The 13729-nt window shown below is 37.1% G+C and overlaps 1 protein-coding gene across 8 annotated transcripts in view; it reads left to right on the forward strand.

Annotated features, from left to right (window-relative positions):
- ARHGEF7 (Rho guanine nucleotide exchange factor 7) overlaps nucleotides 1–13729 on the forward strand; it is a 95999-nt gene that overhangs the window by 70183 nt on the left and 12087 nt on the right. For 4 of the 8 annotated variants that reach the window (XM_026862805.1, XM_026862961.1, XM_026863037.1 and 1 more), the window contains 6 exons: nucleotides 1021–1160; nucleotides 1821–2045; nucleotides 3386–3406; nucleotides 3982–4075; nucleotides 6691–6780; nucleotides 10057–10233. In XM_026862805.1, the coding sequence (XP_026718606.1) occupies nucleotides 1021–1160; nucleotides 1821–2045; nucleotides 3386–3406; nucleotides 3982–4075; nucleotides 6691–6780; nucleotides 10057–10233 (747 nt within the window). The remainder of the gene's footprint in view (nucleotides 1–1020; nucleotides 1161–1820; nucleotides 2046–3385; nucleotides 3407–3981; nucleotides 4076–6690; nucleotides 6781–10056; nucleotides 10234–13729) is intronic. The other 4 variants (XM_026862885.1, XM_026862718.1, XM_026862545.1 and 1 more) reach the window with 3 other exon arrangements.

A 13729-nucleotide genomic window follows, 5' to 3' on the forward strand; every position in this document is an offset into this window, starting at 1 on the left:
TTATCCCCAGATTTCTGTATTTTAATGAATGGAGGCAGTAGCTATGGAGAAACTCCTTTATAATGAAGCAGCTTGAAGGATATGCTATTCACTGGAAGAAAAGGAATTCTGGATACTCTCTAAGAACTCTAAGAAAGAGCTTTCTTCTGTAAACGGTACACCTCTTTCCTGAGAGACCTTTATCATCTCTCATGCTAATGATGGTTGCCATTGTGCTTGCTTTGGGTAATTTCTGTCTGTTAAGTCATTTGTTTCGGCATGTACCTTATATCCTTGGTCAATTTAAAGGACAGTGGGAGCAGGGTCCACAGGTGGAGCTTCATACCTTCATTGATTTCCCAGATCAATTCTGCCTCTAAGCAGGTTGAATTTAAGTAAAGTAATTTTGACCCTTGTAAGTGACAGACAGTATCACACATCAATACTGTGAGGAATCAACAAAAACTGTTGATGGTGCATGTTTTTCTGAGATAATAGCTATGAAGCTGCCCTCATATGCAGGTGTGTGATGGGTTAAAATTGAGTTAGCTGTAGAAATTAAAGTAATGTTTGGTTAAGATTGCTTTCCCAAGTGACTTTTGCCTCAGCAAAATATTAGATTCAGGCCAACTTTGTGCCTTTTTCTGAAAGACTGATGAACTGTATTTTATAACTTTTCATATACTGTAGCTTACAGACTCAAGAATGACATTTTAGGCTGTATGCTGTCTTTCCTGGGGAAGATGGAGAAGCATAAGACTACTAGATGAACCTGTGTCTTACATCTATTTCTTGTCATTAAAGGTTTAATTGTTAGAGGTGGGGGAAAAGGTGGAACTCCTATGCTTGGCACAGGAACAAATACATGGAGGAAGTGTCTGTTACAACCTGGAAAAGTGAGATGCTGTTGTGCTGAAAATACACGTTAAAATTTTGCTTAGGGGATATAATGTTTTAGGAAATGAGTGTCTTCCTAATCATGTCAGATGGACTAAGTTGTTCTTCTGTCATTTTCTACATCTTCTGTTTTCTGTCACCTAGGAAATATGATTGAGAGGATACTAGTGTCTTGTAACAACCAACAAGATTTGCATGAATGGGTAGATCACCTGCAGAAGCAAACCAAAGTCACAACTGCTGGGAATCCCACCATTAAACCTCACTCTGTGCCATCTCACACAGTAAGAAAGAGCTTCTGGACTGAAGTGAATGAGAGTGTATGCAGAATTAGGTTATCTGGCAAATATGCTGCCATGTACAAGCTTTTTATTAGCCATTAATAACAAGAACTAAATGTTATGACCGTAGTTTAATTGGTCAAAAGGTCATTCTGTTTTTAACAGTGTGAACAAAACCTAAAATGCTTAGATCTTGGTGTAATAGTTTAATGGGTAAAAGATGAGTCATTATCATTACTTTTTCTGTTTTGACCAAGTAATACATAGTGGTCTTTTAAGTATCCTTAGAACAGTTGGTTTTAATTTGTGGTGTACTTGACAGACTGTGAAGAAACACTTTCCTGAAGTATTTTCTTTTGGGTTCTGCATTTGAGTTGTTGGATGTGAATGGGCCTAAATTTAGCTTGGTCTTTAGTGGTGAGAGAAGTGAGAGCAGGGCTGCTTATAGCTGTTCTTTCTTTAGTGCATGCTCTGTCTGTGGTAGACAATAAAAATTTCTTTAAGCTTTATTTTTCCAAATAATTATTTGTAAAATTTTTCAAAGGCCAGCTGTAATAAACAGAAGCTCTAGACAGTGAGATAATTTCACCAATCCTTGATGTGATATTATGTCTTAGAATAATATGCTTTTTTCCCTTCCCATCACCTTTTTGTCTTTGACAGCTTCCTTCCCATCCAGTAACACCCTCCAGCAAGCATTCAGACAGCAAGCCAATACCACTGACTCCTGCATACCACACACTCCCTCATCCATCACATCATGGGACTCCGCACACCACGATAAATTGGGGACCTCTGGAACCTCCAAAAACCCCCAAGCCTTGGAGTCTGAGCTGCTTACGGCCTGCACCTCCATTACGGCCTTCAGCAGCTCTTTGTTATAAAGAGGTGAGATGTGGCAGCAAAGAAATATGACTGTAGTGGGCCTACAACAAGAAGCTTAACTCTTTTTTTACACACCACCATTTTACAATTTTGTGCATGTTTTTATATGAAAATGATTTAACAATCAATGCAGAATCAATGGTAATGGACTAGTAAATGCTGTTTATTGCAAACAGGGATTTAGTCTTGCAGCTCAGAAAGTACTAAGGCTTGTTAGGAGAGGATTCCCCCACCTCCCCCAAGTGCTTCCACTTATTTCCACTCTTCATCCAGTTAATGAATAGGCTTTTTTTAAAAAAAAAGCTAGCAATTTTTTTATGTTGATCATCCAGGCTTATTGCAGAGTGTTATTTGCTAAGCATGCTGTAAAGTGTCTAGGATAAGGGAACCTATGGTGCTTCCAAGTGCTGTATCAAATCATTCTAAACAGCTGTGGTGATATAATTGACTCTTGGTTTCTCAGTATTTGCCACCATTACTAGGTAACAATAACATATATTTTTTCAAAAAAAGTAACTGTCAAAATACGTGGCATGTTTTTACTTAAAAGAATGTGGTGGCTAACGTTACTGTTTGCAAAAAAAGAGCTTAGATGTTAAGATGCTGTTGTATTTTTTTTTTTTAATTAACATATGGTATAAAACAGGAATCTGTTCCAAGGGAGATAAAATGTGTTGGTTTTAATAACAAAAAGATGGTGGTGATAGCTTAATTTGACCTGCCACTACATTTTACATGGTTTTGTAAATAGCAAGAAAATGCCAGATTTATGCTGGAAGTCTGTGTGTATGTGAGGAGGATATTGAATGCTCTGTGACTTGGCAGTATCTCCTGTTTCAAGTGTTTTTGTCATGTGTTCTCATGATACTAATTTAGTGTGAAGCAACAGGGCCCAGAAAGTCATGCAATTATACCTAAGAACATTCTATTCTGCAAGCCTGAGATGTTGACAGAAGAATTTTATTTTGCAGATATGTAAATTGCAGTTTCTTAGATACTGTAGCCTAAACACTGTGCCCCACTGTGGCCTGGCTGCGTGTGGGTTTTTTTTGTGGTGGCTGTGTGTGTGACTATTTTCTTTTGTAAATCCCCTACACAACAGGGAAGAAGTGATAGGTGATCTGCAATTGCAAGATTAGTATTTAGGCTTAGTTAGCCCATTTACTAATATAGGTTAAATTCCTTTTGTGCTTTCATGTATAGGGCACTAAATTTTCCAGTGTGGTAAAATTTCATTCATCTTTACAGTGTTTATCATACAATGATATTCAAAACCTATCTTCATCTTCTTTGGTCTGTCCTGCTCATTCACGTTTTTACTTTCTTGTTCTGTATTTTTATAGAAGATGTCTTGTATCCTTAAGGTAAGGGGTAGATGAGTATATTCCTTTTGTTCCTGTAACCCAGTATTGTTCCTGTGAATTAGCATGACCACATTTTGAGCAGAAATGCTGTATTTGTTGCTGTATTTTTTTTGCTGTAGAGCTTTTTAAGGACATATCTAAACATGTACAGATTCTGGGTTTGGAGAGTATACTACCTGCCAAGCTTCCTTGTTAGGTCCTTTTTTACCTGCTTCCAAGTAGACAAGTGAAATGGGTTGTCTATTCAAAAGTTAAGGAAAAAAACCTGTGTTAATGTATGCCTGCCTCTTCCCTTCGCTCTAGCTCCCAAATTGCCTGCATGCTTTTGCAGCAGCTTTTCTGTATATTTCTGTTAATAGAACAGATAAAATATATGACTTTGTGTAGTTGGAGGAAGGGTAGAGAGGAAATCTACCGGTTCAAGCAAAGAGGATATGCCAAAAAGTATTAGCAAACTGAATTTTGGTGCTGTTAAAAGATTTTTAGTTATTAATTCCTATATGCATCTTAGAAATTAAACTTTTGAAATATTGTAAAGAAGCTCTACTCTTTTTATTCTTTTTTTCCCTGCACAGGATCTCAGTAAAAGCCCTAAAACTATGAAAAAGTTGCTTCCCAAACGCAAGCCAGAACGGAAGCCATCAGATGAAGAGTTTGCACTGAGAAAAAGTAAGAGACTTGAACAAATGTCTGCATAATACAAAGGCTGGAATTAACATGAGTTTGAATTCTGTGAAAGTTAGATGTACAGTGTAAGCAAGTCATCTGTCCTTTCTCCTGTCAAAGGAGAAGGGGTAGGTATCTCCAGAGGATGGTTTGTTTTATTCATCTTAGATGCTTATTTCATGATGGCATTAGCTGCTTTCCAGAGCTTTACTATTGACAACAGTGGATGTATGCTTGTCAAGTGCCTGTTTCTATCAATTTGCTACAGAGGGAAGTGAGGTTCACTATAGAGCCATGTAAAGTTCAGTAAGGTAAACCTGTCTTTTAATACTGTAAACAGCAATTTGAAGATAGTTTCTCACTCTTGCAGGATACTTAGTAGCTATGTTCTTAAACTGATCCTGGTAGGAGCTGCTGCTGATCTGGGTGTTGTAAAGCTGGGTATTGCTGCTTGCTCGAAGACTAGTTGCTTCTATGGTCACTCCTGAGATCCAACAGTCTGTTCTAATCTCCTAGAAATTTGCTAGTGTCTGTGTCTGAATAAATTGCAGAGCTTTTTGGATTGCTTGAAGTCTGAAGAACAACACTGAACTGAGACACACTGATAAATGTATAGAAAAACGGAAGGGTCGAAATCTGGATGTTGGGATAATTTGGAGTGGAGGGAACATTAATGTTATCAAGCACAATATTCACTTAGTTGTCAGTGTCATTCTAATTCTTCCTTAGAAATTTGTGTGAATGAATAATCCAATTACTTGTATCATTAAAAGACAGGGTATTTAAGCTGAAGGCCAGATTCTTCTACTGCAGCTTTTGCTTCTCTGTGTCTGTTCTTTGCTCATGGGCTTTTTAAGATAGAGGCTGTGCCTTGAGTGTTCAGTGCATGAAATGTGTTATTGTGAACATAGTCTCTCACTGGTTTATGTAGGGTTGGAGAGAAGAAGCTTTTTCTCAGGGCACTGTTGGTTTGTTTAAGGTGAAGGTTCTTCTGAGTGTGCTGTGAATTTCATATGGCAAAGGTTAAGGTAGTGAATGCAATGATCCTGTGCTCATGGATGTGCAAGTGGATGTTTAAGTTCAAGATGTTTGTCCTCACTGGGAGGTATCTGTTTAGGAAAAACAAGTACTGCAGTACAGTATCATTTCAATGTTGGAGGATAGAGATTCAGTAGGTGTAATGAGAGTGGTAAAACTGTCAACTTGCCAGTTTAGGAACTACTAAAGAACAATTAGCAAGAGGAGATAAGAGTTCTTTTTGAGGGGTCTGTAGCTTGCAAATACATTGTTCTACTGATTAAATGAACACCTTTCAGTATTTTGTATGTAGGAGATAACTTCTAATAAAAGGGATTTTTTATGATGTTAAGTCAAAGAGTGTTACAGAAATATTTACTGATTCTTGGTATTCATCTCTCTTTTTCCCTCCTTGTGTCAGTAATTAGAAGCTTCTGTTATATGTTAGTGCTCCTTCAGCCTTTTCCAGCTTGTTGAGCTGTAAAAGTTTTCCTCTGAGGAACTTCTATTGAACATAAAGTTGACTGATAGATAGGTTTGGGTATTGTTACTTGTCTTCTCTGGAATCCCAAGGATTTATGGCAGTGTTTTGGGAACTGCTACATCAAATTAGCATTATAACAGACAAACCAAAATAAGTAAGGTATTTCAACTGAGTGCCCTCACAATACTCATTTCAGAAGTGAAATAGATGTCCTGCTGCTGTAATAATATAGTGCTGCATTCTAACGACAATGAAATCTAATTATTTTTCCTACCTTGAAAGAGAAATAACCTCTACTTTGGAGTATCTACATCTCTTGAACTGTAGGGAAGCTATAATGGGTCAGGATAATTTCTTCAACAGTTAGCTTGTCAGCTGATCCCAACAAATGTTTGGACACTTGACTTTTTTTCTGGTGATAATAAAACACAAAAGCTAACAGGATGCATTGGCTGACAGAGAATACTACTGTGTGGAAAGCAGTTCAGATTCACACAGCAGAAAATCTTCAAGCCTAGGTTTTTCAAGGAGGAAAACAGGAAAAGTGCTTTTAAAATGACAAATCCTCTTACCCTATACCTAGGCTTCTTGTTCCATCTAAACCTAGACTCCTTGTTCCATCTAAACTAATGGTAGAGCTACCTTTAGATTTCAGTTTGATTGGAATTTCACTGTATTGCAAGTGAACAGTTTGACAGTATTTTTACTGAATTTCTCAAGGAAAATATTTGCTGTAGAGCTCTACCTTCAGGAAAATTTTGACATGTTAAGCTTGAATAGTTAATGGCTGTTCGGTTTAGAACCGGAGTGATCACACTTCAAAATACGTTCTGTGCAACTTCATGTGCTCAGAAGATTTCTTGAATGTGTGGGCAATTACTCTGACTTGGCTTTTTTTCCAAGCATTTCAAAATAGGATTTTGTATTTTTAAACTGTTACTTTTGCTCATTGAAGTTTGATTTTTTTTTTTTTTTTTTTTTTTAAATAGGATGATTTAGAGAATTTTAAACACTTGATTGGGTTGAACTTTGGACTCAGCTGAAATGTAGTGATTTACAAAGGCTTTTCTGTATTAAGAAACATAACCATGTTTAAAATTTTTTCCATTGATTCTAGGTACAGCTGCTTTAGAAGAAGATGCTCAAATTCTTAAAGTCATTGAAGCATATTGCACAAGTGCCAAAACACGTCAAACATTAAATTCAAGTAAGTTCGAAAGTACTGCAATGGCTAACTAAAACACAAATTGGATAGCTTGCAAAAAAGAGAGCTGTATGTTCTCAGGCCTTTGCAAGTAGAAAGTTGGACCTGGAAGAAATAATAACCTGTTTCTGGCTTAATATCAGTGCCAAGTGTTTAAGTATTGCATGCCAAGGACCATGGTTAAAGACTATAATTCTTTCAGCATGTAAAAAACAACAACAACAACAACAACAAAACAAAAAAAACCCCAAAACCCACAACCACCAAAACCCAAAAAAAACACCGAACCCAAACCCAGAAATTATTACTTTCATGCTTTAAAATTTCACACAACCTTCACCAGTGAATGAGAGGTGTCTGAACTGAATATGACAGTTACTCAGTATGCTTTTTGATAAATATCAGGAAGCTGGTAAGTAGAGAGGAGGAATGAAGAAGTCATAATTTTGGAAGAGTGTATTTTTGTCTTATTCTGTTCAACAAAGACTTCTGCTATGGAAAAGTAACCTAGACCTAAAAAAATTTATTTTCTTTTATTGCCACTAGTTGTTTTTAGTATTAATTACCAATTTTAATGCCATCTCATAATTTCAGGAGAAATTGTTCTCAGATCTGTGTGTTGCTTAAAGCCATTTTTAGTTTTCTTGGATCAATACCTAGCTTATTGAAAACCTGTAACGTGCCTCTGGGGTCCTACTTCATATAATCCAAATCAAGGTTGCCATGTGGAGTTCCTCTGTATTGTAAGTAAAACATTGCACAAAGCAGGGGAGTCCACCAGCATGTGTTCCATTTACTCAAGGAAGGAGAAAATGCTGTTGCGTTTGTTCCGATTTGCACAGTTTTTGCACTCTTGAATACTGATTTAATTCGGGAATCCTTGGAACACAGTATAATGATCCTGAAGTACCTGGCTGTTTTTTCTGTTGTTAGCAATTAGAAGAGTGGGCGTTATAATTTACTCCTTGTCCACTAAAGCTGTTTAAATTTGTGGTGTTAACCACTGTTACTGCTACCCACAGTGCTCTGTGCCCATTTTGCTTCCAAGCAAAAGCACTTCATGCTGACAGTTGAGAAGTCTCAAAATGCAATTGCAAACAAACATGGATTTGCCTAATAGGTGTTCACTTACTATTATCACCTTGAAAAAATCCAGCTGCTTTATATTCATTTGTAATTAAAAATGGGGATATGGCCCTTGTATTAGACTGTAGGAACTTTCAAAGTAAGAGCAAAAACCTTCATTTTAATTTTCTGTCTTGAACTGTAGGTCTCCAAGATGATAAAATTAGCTACTATTACATAATATTTTATTAATACTAATCTATTTTGTAGCCCTACAGTCATTACAGTAGTGTGTTTAGTTGGATAAAATGAAATGAAAGTGTTTGAAATTCTGAACATATACTGTTGTTCCAAACAAAATTAAATGAGGTAATTTTTGTTTAAATGTCTTGACTGTGATCTGTTGATTATTTCCATGGAGAATGTGACAAGAAATGGATGGGGAAACATTTGCACTTGCACAGCAGTGTTTTTGTGCCAATATAAAATGGATTTTTTTTTTTGCTTTTTTGCCTATTTTTTTCCTTTCTATGTATATTTAAGAAATATACATAGTGCTGTGGGTATCATTGCATACATAAGTCAGCAGCTTTTATTTGCTCTTAACTGTAACAAGATTTTTTTTAATTGACTAAGCACACAGCTGCTTTGTTTGGAAAGAATAGTGTTGTCATCTAAGACTTAAGGTTTCAGAAGATCCATTTGTAGACTGGAGTTGGAAATGGGGAAACAACCAGTCATGCTGGAATCACTTGTGTGGGAGCAGTAGTCAGTGTAGAAGAATCAGAGTTGCCTGTCATCTGTGAAGTCCACCCTTTTTTAACATAGTCCTTTCTTACCTACCTGTTAATATTCTGCCTGTCCCTCACAGCACTCATTTAGCAATTCTCCTACCTGCACCTTAATCCAAAGCCCAAGGGGTGCTGCTTTTGGCAATGTCAATTCAGCAGAGCTATGGCACCAGTGCAGACTGGTAGGGAGTGGTATTAGAGGTAGCAGAGCAACTTTCTTCAGTTGTTTGGGTGGGGAAGACATGGATTTTAAGTTGGGGAGACACATGCACGTAAAAGAACGGAGTTTCACTTTCTCCTGCTTCTTATATACTGAGTTTATTTTGCATTTCTGGTCCAAGCGGAAGCTTAAAATCTGTTGCAGTATCGTATATATGGTGGCTCATAGCATGGCCACTTACATGGTTGCAGTCCTTGGATAGTGCCAGGCCGTAAAAAAAAAAAAAAAAAAAAAAAAAAAAAAAAGTGTCCTCAGCTATGTTTGACCAACTACCCTAGACAAAGTATTTAACTAGGAAGATAGATTCAGATACTGCTGTGTAGTAAGCAGTGTGTGAGGGGTAGGAGTGGACCAGGCTGTGTCGCTGTTAGTGTCTTGGCCCTGTTTTTCTGAGAGTTACTTATGGTTAAACAAATAATAAGGGGTACAGGCACAGAAAAGCTGTACTTTGACAGTCCCCTTGAGTGGGTGCAAGATGTTGCTGCTGATTTAGAAAGTCAGCAGCCCTGCTCTGCATGAGAACCTTTGCTTTTTCCCTGCATTTTCCTCTTTACAGTGGTGACACAAGCACTTCTGTGGCTGCATTGTGAGCTGATGGGGAAACTACCTGTTTGAAAAAGACTTTTTGTACAGGTAGTTTTCTTCTGAAACTGTTCCCTGACCTGGCTCACCAAGCAGCTGTACAAGTTACTGTGTCACTGCAAGGGAGGGAAAGGATGGAGGTACAGATGTGTGGTGGGGAAGGGGCTGTTGCTTTTCACATCAGCGCTGGATCATGCTGGCTTACTGTGTTTATTGCTCTGTCCCCAGTCAAATCCCCCCAGACCAGAACTGACTCTGTACTTCAAAAGAACTGAACTCTGTCTTCCAAAATACCTACTTTCAAACAATGTTTTGGTTATTCAAAGTTCTCAACTGAGGCTGCTTAGAAGCTTAAAAACGATTTCAAAAATTGTACTGTAATAGTTCAAACATTATTATATGCTGAGTTTAATTTATACATAAACCCCAAACAAACAAACAAAAAAAAGATTAAAAAAAAACTTTGGTGCCTTTTTAACAATATTTTCTCTTTTCCTTCTCTTCCCATCACCTTTTTGCTTTTATTTCATGTGTTTGGTTGTGGCTATTCCTTACGTTCTCCTCCTCATCCCACCTCTGCCTATCCACATCCGCCATTTCATTTCACCTATACATCCTTAGCATGGCAAGGCACTGACCTGATGCATAATCACGTCTTGGCTGATGATGACCAATCAAGTCTAGACTCCTTGGGTCGTCGCAGTAGTCTTTCTCGTTTGGAGCCTTCAGACCTCTCAGAAGACTCTGACTATGACAGTATATGGACAGCCCATAGTTACAGAATGGGGTCTACATCTCGTAAGAGCTGTTGCTCATATATCTCTCACCAGAACTAATGCACTTCTGAGCTTTTTCTTAACAAATGCTTGTTGTATCACAGCCTGCTTTTCTTAGATGTTTTCTTGCTGTTCCTTGTCTCTTTAATGTGATATTTTAACAACTTCATAGGGAGCTTCTGAAACTTCAATTATACTTGGTGGAAGGCTCTATGGCCTATTCAATACACATACAAATAAGTATTCTAAAAAGTGGATATCCTGTTAAGGATGATATTTCTTGAGGGTTTTTTTAACTGACAGATGTTAATTTGTAGCTCTGAATGGTCTTTTTTTTCTCTTTTGACTTGGTCAGTGTAGTAACAGGTCCTTTCTTATTTTCTTTTTTTTTTTAATTTTGGATACAGTTTTTGTATTTTGTACTGAAACCATACTAGTTTGTGAGCTGAGTGCCAGCAACATGGAAAAACCTTAGCGGTAGTGGTTGAATTTCCTACATGCTACTAAAAAAATACAAAGCTGGTAGAGTAAGAAAAATGCAGCTTAAAAATAAGCAGTACAAGAGCTGTAAAAATCATTCAGATATTCATGTATCTGGCCCATATGTCTGGAAGAGTGTTTGGGAATCCATAAAATTCTTTTTTTTATACTGCTGTCTTTTCCTCATTGCTTAAACGTTTATATGAAGGACCGCACTGCTCTCCTCCCACCCCAGTCTGGCAGTTGTCATGAAAACCCGGCAGTCCATGCTCATTACATGCAGTGTTTTGATAATCTCATGTTACCTATGGTCATACTGTCACTTAACTGTATGCAGTAGCGTGGCAGAAAGCAGGGTCTAGATGTTTACTTGCCTGTTAAAATACACAGCTGTCAACTCTCTATTGACCATTCTTCTTGAAAAGACGAGATGAAAATGGTTCCCCTGATGGAGGCTCGAGTGTTCAGCATCTGAAACTCTAGGTACAACTGCGATCACATTGGCTTGTTTGAAGTTCTGAATAATACAATGCTTGGCTTTTGGGTTGTACTGCTTGGAGCATGTCCGTGACAGATTTTATTGTGTCTTGTAACTTCTCTCACGAGCAGGTTTGTTTTCAGCAGCAGCTCTTCATTTACAGTCGTGTTGGCTTTTCAGAGAACTGTGACATGCTGTGCACAGCTGAAGGTCTCGAACCTGCACCTGGGGCACTGCTGGGGTGAAGTGTGTGTGTTCTGTCTTGTGGATAATGTAATTGGCATCAAAACAAAAATGACATATCTTCTAAATCTTCATTAGCATTAGAGAAAAGCATGTGATGAAAGGACAGAAATGGTTAGCATTTTCGCTAGGGTCCCCAAATGCAATTCCCTTACCCCTTTTCAAGTAAGCACGTTATCCAGTGTTCAGGTATTAATTTGTGAACAAGTTCAGAATAATCATGATGCAATTAACTGCCATCTGGATAACACTGTTTAAAAGATAATTAATACATTTCTGCAGGTTACGTGATCAGATAGTTAGCAATTGCTAGACGTGCATGATTCCAGAAGGTGGTCAGCGTGGAGAAGCTATTTCAAAGCAGTTCACATCTGCAGATTTACTTGCAGTCTTGTTTGATCACCTGCTTTATCCTCTCTCACTGTTGTTGGCATTCAAATATGTGACTAACAAAAGCAGCAGTGCTTACTGAGGAGGGTTTTCAGGGGTACGTTTTTCCTACTAGTCATGTATTAATATAGTGACCAGGAACTGGTGTATGCTGAACTTCTTTCAAAGTGGAGGAGTGTTGCTTAGAGAAATAAGTATGTGTGCTCCATACCATTCCACAGCACATCTGTAACTCACTTCACTCCCCTCTTTCTTTCATTCAGTTTTGTTTTGGCTTTTTTTTTTTTTAAACATATATGGAAAGTATGGATTGGGTTTTTTTTCCTGTTTCTTAAGCTGTGGTGTTCTAGTTGAATAATGTTTTCTGCATTGGATAAACAATAATTCCTTATGTCTGTTTCATGTTATATAGTGTAAATATGAGTTTGTAATACAGTTGTTGCACTTGAATTTTCCTTATCACACAGAATGTTTTGCTATCTAGATCTGAAGATTTTATTGACCTTCTATGCACCAAAGCTTTGACAGTTTACCACCATTAGTTATTGTAGCATTTAAGTTATTAGCTATTATCATAATTAGGATCTCTCATATTTTGTATCCTCATATTAACATCATCATGCATTTAAAATCATTCCATGTCTTCAGTGTTACAGGCCATAAGCTATTGTGAACTGATCAGGAATATTAATGCAAAATGCTTGGGGGGCGGGGCGGGGGGGGAAGCAAATGTGGAAATGGTGGTATTCAGTCCAAAGGTTCAGTGTTTCTATTTTTGTGAAACTTTAGTCATGGTAATAATAGTACCTTATGTTTATGCAATTCTGTAAATTATATGTGTACAGTTACAAATACACTGGAAGGATGGAGAAACTGAATTGGAAGGTAGGTTCAAGCCATTGTCAGCCCCTCTTCACGTGGCTTACACAGTGTTTCCATTAATTAGTATTTGCTATAAGTTGAAACCAACCAATATTAATTGGGTGTTTTGCATAATCTTGCCAAAACACAGTAATGTGTATATAGTGACGTAAAACATAGGAAAAATAATATATATTGTGCACTTCATTTGTGAATGGGAGAAGCCATCTTCAGTAGGTGACTGCCGTTTGAAAATATAAAATGGATGTATATCTGAATGTTGCATTGTACTGTACAGTATGCATATTGTTTGTGGTTGCATATATCAATTAAGTGTTTTGTTTTATATAAAAAGGACATCTGTTATGTACAGTTGAAATAAATTTTTAATTTGATAGACTGTGACTTTAATATTTAATTATTACACAGGGGGAAAGGACAGCATAACCTGTAACTTCACACTTAACTTCCTCTTCTGCCCATGCCTCCTTTCTCTCCCCCTCTTCTTCCCGGAGGAATCAGATGCTGAATTGAAAGAGCTTTTTTGACATAAGTGTGTAATCTTTGTTTAATGTAGTTGACAACTACAGGAAATTCAATGTAACATGAAGTATGTATCCTTCTGTATCCTCTTTTTTTTTTTAAGTAACTATTCAGAGATGTTGACATCTATAGAATGTTCTTCTGTTGCCTCCCTCTTCCCTTAAATGATTTTATTTTATTCTTTTTCATTTTTTGGATTGGTGTATTCTCAGTAAAAGCATGGGCTGAATTACTGGAACAATCTAAAACATACTTCTGCAGGTCTAGCTACTAGAGAGAAATTTTATTAATATGATGTTGATTTCTATCACCTTACCTATTTTCAAGATTCAATATTACAACATTTTTCTCTTTAAAAGAAGAGTTATCTTGAGTGTTTCTACTTAAAAGATGCTCATATTTAAGTATATTTAAATAAAACAGTATCAAAATATACATACTAAATTGCTTACATCAGAATAAACAAAGTAATCACCTATTTCTATTAAAAGGTCTTAGTATTTTTTTGCTGTGATTGTAGCAG

Source organism: Athene cunicularia, assembly GCF_003259725.1.
Source record: "Athene cunicularia isolate RWA chromosome 1 unlocalized genomic scaffold, athCun1 chr1_part1, whole genome shotgun sequence".
NCBI lineage: Eukaryota > Metazoa > Chordata > Aves > Strigiformes > Strigidae > Athene > Athene cunicularia.